Source organism: Phocoena sinus, chromosome 9 (assembly GCF_008692025.1).
Source record: "Phocoena sinus isolate mPhoSin1 chromosome 9, mPhoSin1.pri, whole genome shotgun sequence".
Classification (NCBI taxonomy): Eukaryota; Metazoa; Chordata; class Mammalia; order Artiodactyla; family Phocoenidae; genus Phocoena; species Phocoena sinus.
In genome coordinates this window covers 83,133,139-83,149,899 of record NC_045771.1, presented here as the reverse complement: position 1 = coordinate 83,149,899, position 16,761 = coordinate 83,133,139, and the positions used below count along the sequence as shown (strand labels likewise).

Below are 16,761 nucleotides of genomic sequence, written 5' to 3'. Positions count from 1 at the left end.
TGTATTTCCGTATTTATTTTCTGTTTGGATGATCTGTCCATTGGTGTAAGTGGGGTGTTAAAGTCCCTTACTATTATTGTGTTACTGTTGATTTCTCCTTTCATGGTTGTTAAGCATTTGCCTTAAGTATTGAGGTGCTCCTATGTTGGGTGCATAAACATTTATAATTGTTATATCTTCTTCTTAGATTGATCCTTTAATCATTATGTAGTGTCCCTCCTTATCTCTTGTAACAGTCTTTATTTTAAAGTATATTTTATCTGATATGAGTATTGCTACTCCAGCTTTCTTTTGATTTCCATTTTCATGGAATATCTTTTTCCATCTCTTCACTTTCAGTCTGTATATGTCCCTAGGTCTGAAGTGGGGCTCTTGTAGACAGCATATATATAGGTCATGTTTTTGTATCCTTTCAGCCAGTCTGTGTCTTTTGGTTGGGTCATTTAATCCATTTACATTCAAGGTTATTATTGATACATATGTTCCTATGACCATTTTCTTAATTGTTTTGGGTTTGTTTTTGTGGGTCTTTTTCTTCTCTTGTGTTTCTTGCTTAGAGAAGTTTCTTTAGCATTTGTTGTAAAGCTGGTTTGGTGGTGCTGAATTCTCTTAGCTTTTGCTTTTCTGAAAAGCTTTTCACTTCTCCATCAAATCTGAAGGAGATCCTTGCTGGGTAGAGTAATCCTGATTGTAGGTTTTTCTCTTTCATCACTTTAAGTATATACTGCCACTCCCTTCTGTCCTGCAGAGCTTCTGCTGAAAAATGAGCTGATAACCTTATGGGGATTCCTTTGTATGTTGTTTTTTTGTTTTTTCCTTGCTGCTTTTAATATTTTTTCTTTGAATTTAATTTTTGTTAGTTTGGTTAATATGTGTCTTGGTGTATCTTTCCTAGGGTTTATCCTGTATGGGAGTCTCTGTGCTTCCTGGACTTGGGTGACTATTACCTTTCCCATGTTAGGGAAGTTTTCAACTATAATCTCTTCAAATATTTTCTCAGACACTTTCTTTTTCTTTTCTTCTTCTGGGACCCTTATAATTTGAATGTTGGTGTGTTTAGTGTTGTCCTGGAGGTCTCTGAGATTGTCTTCAATTCTTTTCATTCTTTTTTCTTTATTCTGCTCCTTGGAAGTTATTTCCACAATTTTGTCTTTCAGCTCACTTATTCGTTCTTCTGCCTCAGTTATTCCGTTATTGATTCCTTCTAGTGCATTTTTCAATTCAGTTATTGTGTTGTTCATCTCTGTTTGTTTGTTCTTTAGTTCTTCTAGATCTTTGCTTGTATTTTCTCAATCCGTGCCTCCATTCTATTTCTGAGATTCTGGATTATCTTTACTATCATTACTCTGAATTCTTTTTCAGGTAGATTGCCTATTTCCTCTTCATTTATTTGGTCTTGTAGGTTTTTACCTTGCTCCTTCATTTGTGACATATTTTTTGCTGTGTCTTTTTTTTTTTTTTTTTTTTTTTATGAGTGGGATTGTGTTCCTGTCTTACTGGTTGTTTGGCCTGAGGCTTCCAACACTCGAGTTTTTTGGCTATTGGGTAGAGCTGGGTCTTGGTGCTGAGACAAGGAACTCTGCGAGACCTCACTCTGATGAATATTCCCTAGGATCTGAGGTTCTCTGTTAGTCCAGTTGTTCAGACTCAGAGCTCCCTCTGCAGGAGCTTTGGCCCAACCCTGGGTTTGTGAACCAAGATTCCGCAAACCGCCTGGGGTGGCAAAAAAAAAAAAAAAGAAAAAAAAAGAATAATAGCAAAGTAAAAAATAAAATTAGACTAGGAAACTAACAAATATGTTAGGAAGAATATAAAAGTAAAAATATAGATGAATCAACAACTGGAAGGTACATTAGTACCACAATAGTAAAAAAGAGGAGGAGGGAAAAGAGAAAAGGGGGGGGGAAGGCTTTGGCTGTGGAAGGCAGGGCCTAAGCAAGGGTGAAGTTTGGGCGGTGGGTGGGGCCAAACCTTGCCCTTGCTTAGGCCCTGCCTTCCACAGCCAAGGCTGGAAAAGGCTCTGGGGGCTGTGGGGGTGTGGGGCTTAGGCTCAATAGAACAGAAGGGGCCCAGGTATGCCCCCCACCCCTGTTCTCAGAGGGCGGGGGACCTCACCTGGGATCCCAGCAGGCTTCTTGGGCATGAGTGGGCAGGGAAATGCCGTCCTCTCATCTCCTGCTCCTCTGGTCTGGGAGGGCCCCTCCTGCCTGCCTCTCCTGATCTCCCTGGCCTCAGGGGCGCAGATCCTATCTGGCTTCCACTTCTCCTATCGCCTCAGTCCCCCTACCTCCTGCTGGTTCACTTTGGGGTTCCTCCCGTCTCCTTCAGCATCACAGTCCCCCACCAGTGGCCAGCAGGTGCCCTAGTTGTGGGGAGACACTAACTCTGCATCTTCCCACACGGCCATCTTGACTCCGCCTCCTCTTTATACATTTTGGATAATAACCCCGTATAGGATATATGTTTTGCAAATATTTTCTCCCATTCAGAAGGTTGCCTTTTCATTTTGTTGATGGATTTCTTTGCTGTGCAGAAGCATTTTAGTTTGATATAGTCCCACTTGTTTATTCTTGCTTTCGTTACTTTTGCTTTTGGAGTCAAATCCAAGAACTAATCACCAAGACATATCAAGGAGCTTACCACCTACATTTTCTTTCAGGAGTTTTGTGGTTTCACGTCTTATGTTCAAGTCTTCAGTTCATTTTGAGTAAATATTTGGGTGTGGTGTACAAGAGTAGTCTAGTTTCATTCTTTTGCATGTGGCTGTCCAGTTTTCTCAATACTATTTATTGAAGAGCCTGTCCATTCCACATTGTATATTTTTGGCTCCTTGGTTGTAAATTAATTGAGTATATATGCTTGGGTTTGTTTCTGGGCTCTCTTGTCTCTTCTCTTGATCTATGTTCTGTTTTTATGCCAATGCCATACTGTTCTGATTACTCTAGCTGTGTAGTATAGTCTAAAGTCAGGGAGCATGATTCAACCAGCTTTTTCTTCTTCCTCAAGATTCCTGTGGATATTCAAGGTCTTTTGTGGTTCCATACAAACTTTAGGATTGCGTGTTCTATTTCTGTGAAAAATGTCATTGGAATTTTGATAGGGGTTACCTTTAATCTGTAGACTTTGAAATTATCCAGGCCACTTTTCCCTACTCCAGATTCATATTTCTAATTGCCTACACAACATCTCCACTTGAATATCTCATAGGCAGCATTAACATTATCTTTCTCCCCACAAATCTGCTCCTTCCACAGTCTTCTCTTTCTCAGGAAATGACATGTACATACTTCCGATGCTCAGTTCTGAAAACTTGCTCATTTCTGAGTCCTCTATTTCTCTAACATCCCTACATGTAATATGTCAGCAGATTCTGTGAACCCCTGAACCCTATCCAGAATCAGACCACTTTTGGCTACTTCCACTTCTATCATCCCTTTGCAAGCCAACATTGTATCTCACTTGGATCATTAGTTAGTAGCCCAACTGTCTTGCAGCTTCTATTTCTTCTTTCCCACATCTTCTTCCCATCTCAAGACCTCAATCACAGCCAAACACAACCAGACGATCTTTTTAAACCAAAAGTCAAATAATATCACTCCTGAGCTCAAATACTCTCAGCAGTTTCCCATTTAACTCTAAATAAAGGACCTTCAATGATTTACTACGTCCTATGTCATCTGGCATTCTGATCCCTTTTCTTCCTACCCTTTTTTTTTCTCATTCCAGTATTGCCCCATTAGTCTTGGTGTTGTTTTTTGGACAATCCTGGCACACTTAAGCTTTAAGGATTTCTGGCCCCTCTCTCCGAAATGCTGTTCTCCCGAATAATGGTGGTATCACCTCATGGTATCATTCCTCATCACATTCAAGCCTTTGTTCAAATATACCTTCAGTAAGGCCTCCCCTGCCCACCCATTTAACAATGCAATCCCCTGCTTCCATATGCCCTATCTCCTTTCCCTGCTCTTTTAAAAGTTATAGGCCTTATCATCATTTGATATACTGGAGGGTTTCTTTCTTTATTTGTTAATTGTCTGTATTCCCCCTCTAGAACTTATGATCCCTCAAGGCAGAGATTTTTGTCCTTTTGTTGTTATTTTTTTTCATGTTATATGCCTAGCTCTAGAATACTGCCTGGCAAATAATTGTCTCATGATACAAATTTATTGAAGTAATAGATAAAAAGATCAGAATAATCTTGATATGCAGAAGTGCTAGGGTTGTTTTAATCTGTCAAGTCCTTAAAGGCCTATATCTTTTTTTTGTTGTTTGTTTGTTTTGTGGTATGCGGGCCTCTCACTGTTGTGGCCTCTCCCATTGAGGAGCACAGGCTCTGGATGTGCAGGCTCAGCAGCCATGGCTCACGGGCCCAGCTGCTCCGCAGCATGTGGGATCTTCCCAGACCGGGGAACAAATCCATGTCCCCTGCATCGGCAGGTGGACTCTCAACCACTGCGCCACCAGGGAAGCCCAGGCCTATATCTTTAACAGAGAATAAAGGAGCTATAAAACACCATCACCCCAGTGATTTTACTTGAAATATCACTGGTGCTCAAGGCTTGTCCTATTTGCTCTCTCCTGATGACCTGTGTTTTATAGGTTTTCCTCCTGTCACCCATCATGACCCATATCAAATTTTGACTGAAAATAGCTGACCTTGGTTAAACCTAAATTCTGCTTATTCTTTGTTTTATAATTTCACTACTGGTGTTTCCTTCCAACTTGGTGCAAGTTGGTTCAGAGTTTCCTGCCTAAGTCTTCTCTTGGATAAAAGGCACTATGCCTCAGACTGCCTTAACCTCTTAATCTAACCAGCAATCATGCACTCACCATTCTAAGGGGTAAAGCATGGTCATCAAGGTTTTGAAAGTGTTCATGGTACCCATTCTGGAGCGATGCTCCTGTTGCCTGAAGTAGGACAAGCATTTGATTACAGGGGAATTAAGCGGCCAGGGAAATCCTAGGAAAGTTAGATTTAAGGATATCTGAAGCATATAAAACAAAAAAGATAAAAATTAGGTAATGTGAGAGTTAAATGCTGCTTGAAATATTTGAGGTGGGGATTGTGTTGCAGAGGAATGTTAAAAGGAGAAAGGAATTTTTCCAAAGTACTGCATTCTAATATGTCTGTGAGAATCTCAAGTTATAAAGCAGGGCCATTTTCTGTTTTGTTGTTGCTGTTTTTTTTAATAGGTTAATTCCAAACTCCTAATTTATCTCCTCCCAACCCCCACCCCTCTGTCTCCCTTGGTAACCATGTTTGTTTTCTATGAATGGCCATTTTCTTAATTCAAAGACTACATATGGTACTAAACTTAGCTACTACTTTTAGTATCATTTTACAGAGTACTGCAATAGAACTATTTTAATAATGTGGAGCACTGCTTAATTGTCTGATGATGTCAATTTTGATTTTCAGCTGAATATTAATACTCACCGTTTCCCGGTTGGATAGAACCTAGAGCAAGCATGGCCATCCCAGGCGCAGTAAGGGTCTCTTGCCAGGCAGCAGTCAGCACAGGCTGTACCGTAGATGTGGCAGCGATGCAGAGACACTTGGGAAAGTCCTTCATTGGAGCTCACATACAACTGTTGCTATTAGAAGAATAATGGTGATTTATTTCAGATGTGGAAGTTAAAAGTGGACTTCCAGCAGGAACACAATATAATATATGCCCACAAACCCTTGGATTCATTTTGAAATAGACTAAAAACAAGAAGCAAAGCACAGAAGGGTATAAAGCCAAAATAAATAGAATTTTCCTACGTTAATATGCCTATAACATTACCACTTTCCTGTTTAAAAAAAAATGTTCAGAGCACCATGTAGAATGGTAATGTATTTTAGACACTGGGATTCATTGTTCTCTCAGATTTGAGCTAATGTATTACAGATTTAAATTATGATGTTTGCCTTTTTTCTTTGAATGCTGTCTCTTGGCAAAGCACAAGACAGCTTTCTTATTCTTCAAGTCTGGCAAACCATCACCTTGTAAATTTGAAAAAGTAGAGTCTAAAATAAAGGGCACTTTTATGTTTAGAAAAAATAGATGGTAAATATTAGATAAAAATATTAGATTAAAAAAATTTCACATGCCTTTGAAAGTGACTTATTACTGAGAGCAATTTTAAAATTATTTAGAAGACTGTAAGTATTTATATTTAGACATGTTTTAAACTTTCTGTATGATCCCAAGATCTTCAGCAGCCTAAGTCATAAATAAAGATTTCATCCTCCTTCATTTGTACAGTGTCAGGAGCTTATTATGATATTTCTCCAACTCTTTTAGCTGTGCATAAAGCAGTTCTCAGGAGTTGAAGGGATGTTTCTAATTCACAGTCCTTATTTTACAAAGGACTGATAATATGTAATTCAAGTTAACATAGAATTTCTAAGCTGGAACTTGAATACATGCACATGTGCACACATATGTGTGTGTATGTGTGTGTGTCTGTATGTATATAAATTTAGAAATTATATATAAATTTAAATATTATATATAAATTATATATAAAATATTTAAAAATTATATGTAGATTTAAAATTAAATCAGTGAGGGCACCATTGGTCTATCAGGTTCTGGAGGCACATCTCTGAGATTCAGATCCCAGCTACCACAAATTTGCTGGTTAACTTTTCTGAATCTCAGCTTCCTCTTTGGTAAGACTGAGACAATATAGCACTTACTCCATAGATTTTATGTAAGAACTAAATATAAGGGCTAACTCCACATAAAATGCTTAGAATAGTTTCTGGCACCTAAACGCTTAATGAATATTAAGCAATAGTATTAGTAAACTACCAATGAACAAGCTAGCAATTTATACATTTTCAATTCTAATTAATCATTTGAATCACATCTCAGCCTAGCACGCGTAATATAAAATAATTATTTTATTCAGATCAATGAATTTTTCAGAAAATAGGCTGAAAATCACTGATTCCCATTTGAGACATTCAAGCTATAAGAAATGTTTTGACGATATCATTTTGCATGTTTTGATGATAATCATTTCTCTAGAAATATTTGAAATAAATGTTCATTGAGTACATTAATAAATAATACAGTGAATGCATCAACCTCATTAAAATATTTCAAGGAAACTTGTTTATTTGAGGAAAGGATACAGGTAATTCCATTTTAGAAATTATCTTTTTTATTAATCTATTTTCTGCTATATGGAATGCAAGGATAAATTAGAGAATAAAGGAGCATAAAATGAAAAGTAAAATTTTTAGTTTGAGCATTAGAGAAGGTACTAAATTCGTGGAATTTAAATATATATAAAATACCATTGGCAATTTGTAGCTCTTTCACACTGAAAAAATAATGCAATACATAGTTGTGTAAATGAATTCTCCCCCAAATCAAACAATTACCTTGCCCTGAATCTAATTGCTTTAATTAAACATTTTAAATTACCTACAATATAAGATGTTGAAACAAATTTAATACTCAGTCTTTCCAGTGTATGTTTGTGCTGTACACTGCAATTTAATGGAATGGATTGTGTATTACAAGTTCACCAGTTGAATTATGAGCTGAAACCTATATTGTATACTGTACTACTATGTCACACAAATGGCTTTGTGTCCATTTTGAATCTTGCTCTGATACTTTCTCCTTCCATTAAACTACTGTAAACAAAGGGATTCCATGCTGACTTCAAAGACAATTCTGACTTGGGATCAGCTCCCTAGGACACTGGGGAAAATGACAAATGGCTTCTTGTTACTTGGGAAAATGTTTGTTATGCACCATACAAACATTTTTACAGATGAGATCTTTAGCTCCCTTGTACCCTATTTATTTTTCTTCATAAAATTTAGTCAAGTGAAAAGAGTACGAGACTAACTGTGGAGTACTTCTTTATCTGTAACAGACCAAATATGGTGAAGAACACTAAAGTTATATCATCAGTTATGCCAACACATAAAACCTTTTTTCCATATTCCAAGAAAAATAAGTCTTAGGCTCTTACAAACAGCAGTTACCGAAGACCCACTTTGTTTTAGGTCATTTATGTAAGTTAACTCATTTGTGAGAAAGCATTACCTTGCAGAGGCAGAAATTTAGGTCAGTGAAGTAAAATAATTTGTTTATAATTTAAGGTCACGTTGGGGTTCAAACGCATGTCAGTCCCATTCTGAAGCCTACCCCATTTTTGACTATACTGCTCTGCCCCTTAGAACTTTTGTTTTAGAGATAGCAACTTTGGGGTCTGGAGAGGTGCATGTTTTGCACATGTAGAGATTGGAATTGGGCTTTTCCTCTCCATGGTCATTGTGTATTTGCGTGTGAAGGCACAAATTAGAAGATCAAACATTTCTGATAATCATAGTAAAACATTTATTCCCCAGATCCTGAACCCTGATATGGCTTAGATTTGAGACGTTCAGATTTTTTAAATGACATGTAAACCCTATAAAATAGCACTTCCTTAGAAATAAGCATAAAAGAATGCACTGCATATTTCAAACATGTGACAGCAACAGGAACTCAAAAGAGTATTGATTACTCATTCCAAGTCCCTGAGAAGGTTCGTGATGCTACAGTAGCCCAAACATTATGCTAAATTCTTCCTTCAGAAACATTATTTTTATTTTGGTTGGCTTCATACACTGTAATATTTGAGAATAGGGGATATACAAATGTTGGAATATCTTGCTGCATATATATATATATATAAATATATATATATTCTACTCTGATGAACTTCTGTACAAAAATAAGCCTATTTTGTCTTCCACTAAAGCTAAATTCCATATCAAAATTAAGTGTGTGGTATACTATGAACAGTATTAATAATTTTGCTAATAGTAAAATTAAATTTTCAGAAATTATAAAACACATTCTTCCACAATAGTAAAATTTTTAAATACAAAGAAAATAAAAATGGGGTTGTTTTTACCTTCTTGGATGAAATTTTCATTGTTGTTATAGGAGCATGATTCTAAAAAAGTTAGAAAAACATTGTTAGTTGCTCAAATAATCCTTAAAACAGATTTTACATTCAAAAACTTTCCTTGTTTCTGTTAAAATTCAAGAAATCATCATTTCTCTGTATATGCACATATAGTTTCAAAGTTTAGCAGTAATTGTCTATAAAGTACATTTCCTCTGTTTGGAATAAGGGCAGATTTGTTACACAAATAATAGGCCTAAACTTTAAAAAGTGGCAATTATAACACATCTATCAATATAGTCATTAGAAAAAAATGAAAATTTGAGAAATTTCAGAGACTTGAAAAAACCGTATCTTGGAATATCGAACACAGCGCATAACTCAGGATTGGATCTGGGTACTTGGGGTGGGGGGCTGTGGAATGGTACCCCTCCTCAACACAGCACTTTGCATAAGATACTGTTGTTCAGCTGCCAAATGTTGCTATGCCAAGAAGTATTTGCCTGAGCCATACTTATTCTCTTTGTTGAATACAAAGAAATATTGTTAGGTAAGGTCCTCTTTTGATAAATGTGAATTAGTGAAAGAACCTAAGAGTTATCTGAAATAGTCATCCTTTCTGAAAGTTCCTCTATTCTTAACTTTACTTCTTAAACATTATTAGTTCCTTTTAAAGATTAAAAATTAGACTCGTGATAACCTGATAAAGATGTGTGAAGTTTTACTTGAATAAGTCAAGTGGCAACACACTGTCAAAGTCAACTGTGCCCATAATTATTTCACTTTCTGGAGTTGTGTGTTCCTACAAACATTTTAAAAAGAAAATGGTGATATCTTTAAATACTCAGTTGCAACAGATCATGACATTCATTCAGAAATATACACACATACAAAACAAGTTTTGCAATTTACATCCACCTAGGCAACTACTAATAGTTGTACCTCCAATTCAAATTAAGTTTAGGGAAGTTGGACATATTTTCAGAAAATATTCTGAACAGAGGATTAAAAAATATATTATGGTTCTGTGCTCTTTAAAAACAAAGTGCCTGGTTTTTACATTGAGTTTCCTGCAGTATATCAGTGTAACACTTAGCTAAGGAATTTATTTCAGTTTAAATGTATTATTTCCTCAAGTGCCCATCACAGTATATCATACACACCCAATTATTTTCACCTCACCTCAGAAAATGTGACACAAACACCACGCTGAAGACAGTAACTGTATTTGGTAACTGTTTCTCTCAATTTAGCCATATCAATCACTGGCACACGCATCCAGAAGGAAGCTCAAACTTCTTTAGTCTCTCTTGGGTTGATGTCCCCCAACATGCATTTTGACTGACTCCATTCTTCCACTGAGAGTTTATTCTTTATGATATAACACCGCACATGATCAGAATAACTCTCATTTCTAAGACCTTTCCATAGAACACATGTAAAACTCAATTAATGTTTCCTTATTATCAAACTCAATTAATGTTTGTGTCAAACTCACTTAATTAATGTTTCTTATTATCAAAAAAATATATTTCACAATTAAAAATGGAGTGCTGCAATACGGCCTTTTTGCTATTTTCAAGAAAACTACTGAATAAGGTACTTTATATTATTTTGGCCATCCAAGTTGTCCCTATTGAATTGAATGAGAAGAAATATATTATATATATTTTATATGTAAAATGCAGTTTTGGTTAATCCAATGAAACAAACAATTTCTTTACAAAGCAAGGCATAGAAAAGGCACTTAAGTGCACATAGTTAATATTTTATGAGCATAATTTTAATGCACTAACCACAAGGAACCTTCTGCCAAAGTTAGTCTAGCATTAAAAATTGTAACCTTAATAACATATTGGGAAATTGCCAGAATTCCACAGTTTCTGTATTTGATTTGATTTTTAAAAATAGTTCTTCATATTTAAAATGTATTAGTAAAACCTAATATCACTGTATCTTGATCACTTATGTGCTTATAAATCCAATATTTTTAGTGACTGGGGGAATATATATTAAGTTAATACATTCTGAGTCCACTCAACAAAGCAAGGCAACTTACTGGACTAGCAATAGTCTGCTCCCAGGGGCTTTGAAGTGCTATTTTTACTCCAGTATAGGCTGACTCTGGTCTTTTGGTGTCCTTGGCCATTGTTTCTTAATTGGTTTAGTTGGAAATAGAAGTTTGATGTAGGATTGATTCCATACCAAAGTTTCTTTGAAATCCTCTGGCTGTGCTTTACCCATCTTTCCAAATCAGGTAAGAGGGACCACATAAACTGCAATGACCTATACTTTAAGGAGAGAAGGGCTTGCAGGACATAATGTACCAGCTCTCCAGGCTCACAGACACATAAAGAATTGGCACTCTGCCCTCAGTAGGTTACATCTTACAGGACTGAATTTTCTTCTATGTGCCTGTTTTTTGTTGTGTTTTCTTTTTCTTTTTTCTTTTTATCCCAAATTCAAGGACAAAGAGAGTAATACAATGCAATCTCAATTTCAGACAGAACATGAAGTTTTAAGAGACAACATTTGTTTTATTTAACTAGAGTGACATTTGAGTTGAGAGCAATAAAATAAGAGAAAACAGCAGTTTTTCTTGAAGTTCCTGGCTAAAAAAATATGAGAAAGTTTATCTAACAATCAATAATGTGGAAGAATTTGGGTCTCGGTGGCTTGTGAAGCAAATGATAAAAGCCCTTTCATGGCAAATCTTCTAGACCTTGACCACAAGAACTCATTTTTTAAAAATAATGATGACCAAAATTCTTCAAGTTGTGATGATAGCTAAAAAACTAATTCTTTTATGCTAAGATAACTTAAAATGTTAAAAATTACTTTAGAAGAATATTTGTTATTTCTCATTTTATCTGGTGTTTCCTACATTCAAAAATTTATAACATTCATTTATTTGATCTTTTATCAATTTTTTTCCCCTCCCCAAGTGATTGTAAGATTAAAGAGTTGCATTTATCATGCGTGTGCTGGGGCTAATAGAATAGATGTTCAAACCTTAAAGACTTCCAACTCCTCCAGAATGAGCTCACAGCTGGCAGAGCTGTTAGAAGGAAGAACAACAACCTTCTGCACAGTACCTCGATCTAAATCAGAGAAAGAAACAATGAGATGTAGGAAACAAAGATATTTAGACATAAGACTACTACTGGCTTAGAATTTAGAATATTGTTTATGTAATTACTTAGTCATCAAAAAAGAGATTACATACATTGAGCTATTACCATTTGCAGTACTCTGATTTCATTATAAATCTCATATGTTTAAATTGAGATTATGTAAAATTCAAAAGGAATTAATAGGAACACCTTATATTTTGCACATATTTGGTATAGTCATAATTATGAGAGAAGAAGGGAATGTCCAAATGTCTTTTGAAGTTCAAAGTTCTGTTTCTGAACCAAGTGTGTATTCTTGAAATAGTAATACATAACTTTAAGTTTGGCCCTTAAGAATATTACTCCTCCTAACCAACATTATAAAGTGACACTCTCATATTTTTGTTAAAATTGACACATAATGATTTGAATATCGGAGAAAAAATTACTATGAATGAGTTTTTATAATAATTTTATTATAAATCATTAGTACTAGAAATTGACATTTGACCTGTAGCGGTGAGAGATTTTAGACACGGTAAAATATTTCACTCACAATTCAAAATAATTTTCAAAGCAGAAACATAGCTATGGCTTTATTTCAGATGTGGACACCTATTCATAGAATAATTCTATGATTTTCACAATTATCTTTATCAGTTGGGAATGTTTCTTTGGGTATTTTTAAAATATAGGGAAAATTTCAAAATTACATGAGTTGAATAAACTTAAGCAAATAAAAAACCTACTTGTATTTCTCAATTATAGATTGCCAAAAACAGAGACGCCCAAATAAATGTATTATATATAGAAAATGTTACTTATGTCAAGATTTTTTTTTTTTTTTTTTTGCGGTACACGGGCTTCTCACTGTTGTGGCCTCTCCCGTTGCGGAGCACAGGCTCCGGACGCGCAGGCTCAGCGGCCATGGCTCACGGGCCCAGCCGCTCCGCGGCATGTGGGATCTTCCCGGACCGGGGCACGAACCCGTGTTCCCTGCATCGGCAGGAGGACTCTCGACCACTGTGCCACCAGGGAAGCCCTGAGGGGACTATTTAAAAGACACAGCAGGAGTTCTAGTTGATCAACGACTTAGGTGATTGGTCAGGATCTCTAGCACTTGGACCCTCATAAACAGAGATTCCAACTGTAGTGTACACATTTACAAGGCTCTACTCTAGATGTCTTTATATTTCTGCTCCTCTTACAAACTGCCAGACTCCCACAATCTCCAGTTCAGATTCTCAAGAGGCAGATTTAATTTGGTCCAATCTAGTCATGATGAAGGCACACTGTAAACTGTGGCTTGGTGGATAGATCAGTTGTCAAGTGCTAATGGGTCATTTCAATCAGTTATGGCACCAGGAAGGAGCCAATATATATATCACCCACGGTTGCCCCTTAAATTGGCCCATGTTAATGGGAAAATTTCTCTCAAAATGCAGTCATGGTAGACACCTTTGGTTTCTTTTCTAAACATACAAAACCTCAGTTCCATATATAGAAAATACTTTTGAGGTATCCTTGGGATGAACCATTCACTACTAAGTAAATAAAAGGACTTGGGTTGTCTTCCACCCATTTTTACTAATTGGTTCAACAAGAAATTACTGAGTACCTTCAGTATGTCAGGCACTATCACCAGTATGAATGCAAAGATAAAAGGGCATGGCACTCAAGAGTTCACAGTCTAGAATTTACAGGGTTTTTTTTTATGGTTTTTTGAATAGTGTGTTCCCATAAATGTTAGTCATTGAAAAATATGCATTCCGGAATGTCCATAAAATTCCCAATTACTTATGTCTACATAAAGCCATCTCTGAACCCTTTAGCCTGAAGATGATAATATATATAGTTATCAAATACCTTCCTTCTGGCGGTAGTGAGAATGGCATTCCTTGAATATATGCAGCATAAATTCTTTTTGCTTTTGATCTGCAGAATTGGGATATAGCTTATATTTCCTTGGGAAAAGCACCTTGCCTACAATATAGTTACAGTTTGCTTGTGTGCAAATGTAAATAATAATTATAACTTTTGTAATGGATATCTGTTACTAAGGTCTACCTAGAATCACTTCCCCTTTCTTGGTAATAACACCCTGAGACATCTTTTGGAAACAACACCTCTCTCATTCTCAGTCTACATGGTTAAGGAGTGGAGTATCTCTCTTTCAGCCCCAGGGAGATGCCATGACTTAGGCCTGTGCAATTAGAACATCTCTTTGCCCCTATGATTCATGCAGGAGTGGGCGTAGAAACAAGTCAGGGCCTAGCCCTCCTTGGGAATTAGATAGGTGGGAGCCTCTTTCTTTCTGAGATCAGGACTGTTAAAGACTTGTAAATTTGGAGGTGCTGAGGCCATCCCTGCTACCACATGCACAGACTCCATTTGAGAATAAAGAGGAAGGCAAAGCTGAAAGTTGGTAAGATAAATTCCTGAAAACATCCAATTAGCACAAATTCAGCTATATCTGAGGCTGCCTCCTGCATTTCCCAGTTGAACACACAAAAAAAATTATTATTCTTTAACTAGTTTAAGTAAAGCGTATGGTCACTTTCAGTTGAAAGAGTTCTAATAAATCTAAATGAATAATACATGCAAATTGCTTAGTATGATGTCTAGTGCATAGTACCCTCAATAAGTGCAAATTATTTTTCATTTGTAGCTCGACCACTTACTAAACTTTTGACATTATTGGAGTCACTATTTTTTCTGAACCCCAATTTTCTTATCTATGAGATATACATAATAGGCATGCCTTGAATACATTAAAGCATTGTGACATGAATCAAGCAAGACACATCTTACAAGTGATTTGCATAATGTAAACTGATATACAACGATGGCATGGTAGACTCACCAACCCATATTAGTGCTCTTAATTTTCTTCTACTTCATTGAATCTTTAAAGAAAATTCCCCAGACAAACTTCTTTCCTGTATTATATATTTTATAACATCTAGGTGCTCTTTTTCTTTCTAGTACAACAGATCATAGCAATACTATCCTTAAACCTTACCACTGTCTCCAGATGAGAGAACAGCTTGCATTTATATCACAGTATAAACAAGTGATGAAACATAACTCATTACCTGCAGGTTATTTGAACAGTGTATGTGTATCTGTCTACTGAGTCTCTAAACTAGTCTTTAGAGGTTTCCCTAGAAACTGCTCTGCCAAGCTGTCTGCTTGCCCTTGGGCTTCTGGCTGCCTGGGGATTTGGGAGAACACTGCCTCCTTAATCAGATTTAGTCAGTCCCTTACCCCTGGTTGTTATTCTTTAAAAATATTCTAGTCAGGGTTGGCTTCATGGGTGTTAGACTTGTTCAGTCACACATATTTCTGTGGTCAGAAGGGTTCATATTTAGTTTAATGCTCTGTTGTCACCTCCTTGAAATTCTTAATAATTTTAAACAAGAAGCCATGAATTTTCATTTTGTAGAAGGCCCTGCAAATTACGTAGCCAATCTTATTCTAGGTGTTGGTAATTAAAGCTAGCAATTTGTACCAGCTAAGGAGGGACCTCATTCAATTTAGTAAAGACAAACATACAAATTCCAAAGTCATATACTTAACTGTTTCCTCCTTTTTCTCAATCTTCACTATAGTGTCTCTAAATGTCAACCTAAGCAGCCCTTTGCATGACTTCAGAGGTTAATTATTGCAGGAAAATCAGTTCTAGTGTTTATTAATTAAAATTAGTATTATCTAAGATAAAATCACTATATTTGTTAAATAACAATACTTTTTTAATTATAGTTTTCTGCACCAATTTGTTTATTAAAATTAAGAAATATATTATAAAGCCAAAAAAGAACTGCAAAAGCTCTGCTTGGCAAATGAAAGCTTTATAGACAATATAGGGAAGAATGAAATGACTAGATACCTTACATTGTTAGTTTCTATAATTAGACCTTACCAATTGGCTGCTTTAGTTCATGTTAGTTAAAATATATATTCATAATAGATTTCTTTTTCCTGTTAGTTTATCAAACTGCTGCTACATTCTTTTAATAATATTTTTTAAAATTTGAGAATAAAACTGAATCTTAAATTTATAAAATCTTTATTAGTAGTTTACTGAATACACCTTTAAGAGGTGGCAATTCTATTCATGTATGACCCCCCTTACTATATATATATATAGTACATATGTATATGTATATATATTTCTAAACTAGGTCATTTAGCACAATTTCTCACACTTAGCAGAGCTTTTCACACTCAATAGGTTATCTAAATGCTGTGATGTTGACACCTGCAGCTTCAGCCCTTGGGCAGTTAGAGCCCAAGTTGGTCATCAAAGGCATCTCAAGTATCTCTATTTGAAGGGAGGTCCTTGGAAAGACAGTATCAACAAATGCTATCTATTCAGCCTCTCCCTGAGTGTGATAATGTTAAAAAGTTTGTAGGGAAAAAAAAAAAAGTTGGTAGGGTTGAATAAATTTGGATAGTACTAGATTAACCTAAGTTAAATAGGTTTCTTTTCTCTTTACTACAGAACCTTTCAGAACTATAAAATACTTTTCCACATTATGAGGAAAATATAGTATTCAGTGACTTTCAAGTTTATTTGCTGATACCATTAATTTCATTTGACTCCCAAGCACCTACCACCCATGCTCTTTTAGATACCATGTTCTATTATACAAATAGTTTCTCAAAGGGTTGTGTTCAGTCCACCTCATTAAAAAAATTAGGGAGTTTCCAAAAAATTTTGATGTTGATTCCCACGTCA

General features: G+C 35.8%; 1 protein-coding gene across 6 annotated transcripts in view; it reads right to left on the bottom strand.

The window, feature by feature from the left end:
* Positions 1–16,761, bottom strand: part of SEMA3C (semaphorin 3C) — a 187,291-nt gene that overhangs the window by 16,882 nt on the left and 153,648 nt on the right. For 5 of the 6 annotated variants that reach the window (XM_032642654.1, XM_032642659.1, XM_032642658.1 and 2 more), the window contains 3 exons: positions 11,920–12,008; positions 8,914–8,955; positions 5,438–5,595 (listed from right to left, as the gene is read on the bottom strand). In XM_032642654.1, the coding sequence (XP_032498545.1) occupies positions 5,438–5,595; positions 8,914–8,955; positions 11,920–12,008 (289 nt within the window). Of the gene's footprint in view, positions 1–4,830; positions 4,909–5,437; positions 5,596–8,913; positions 8,956–11,919; positions 12,009–16,761 lie in introns of all 6 variants that reach the window. The other variant, XM_032642653.1, reaches the window with a different exon arrangement.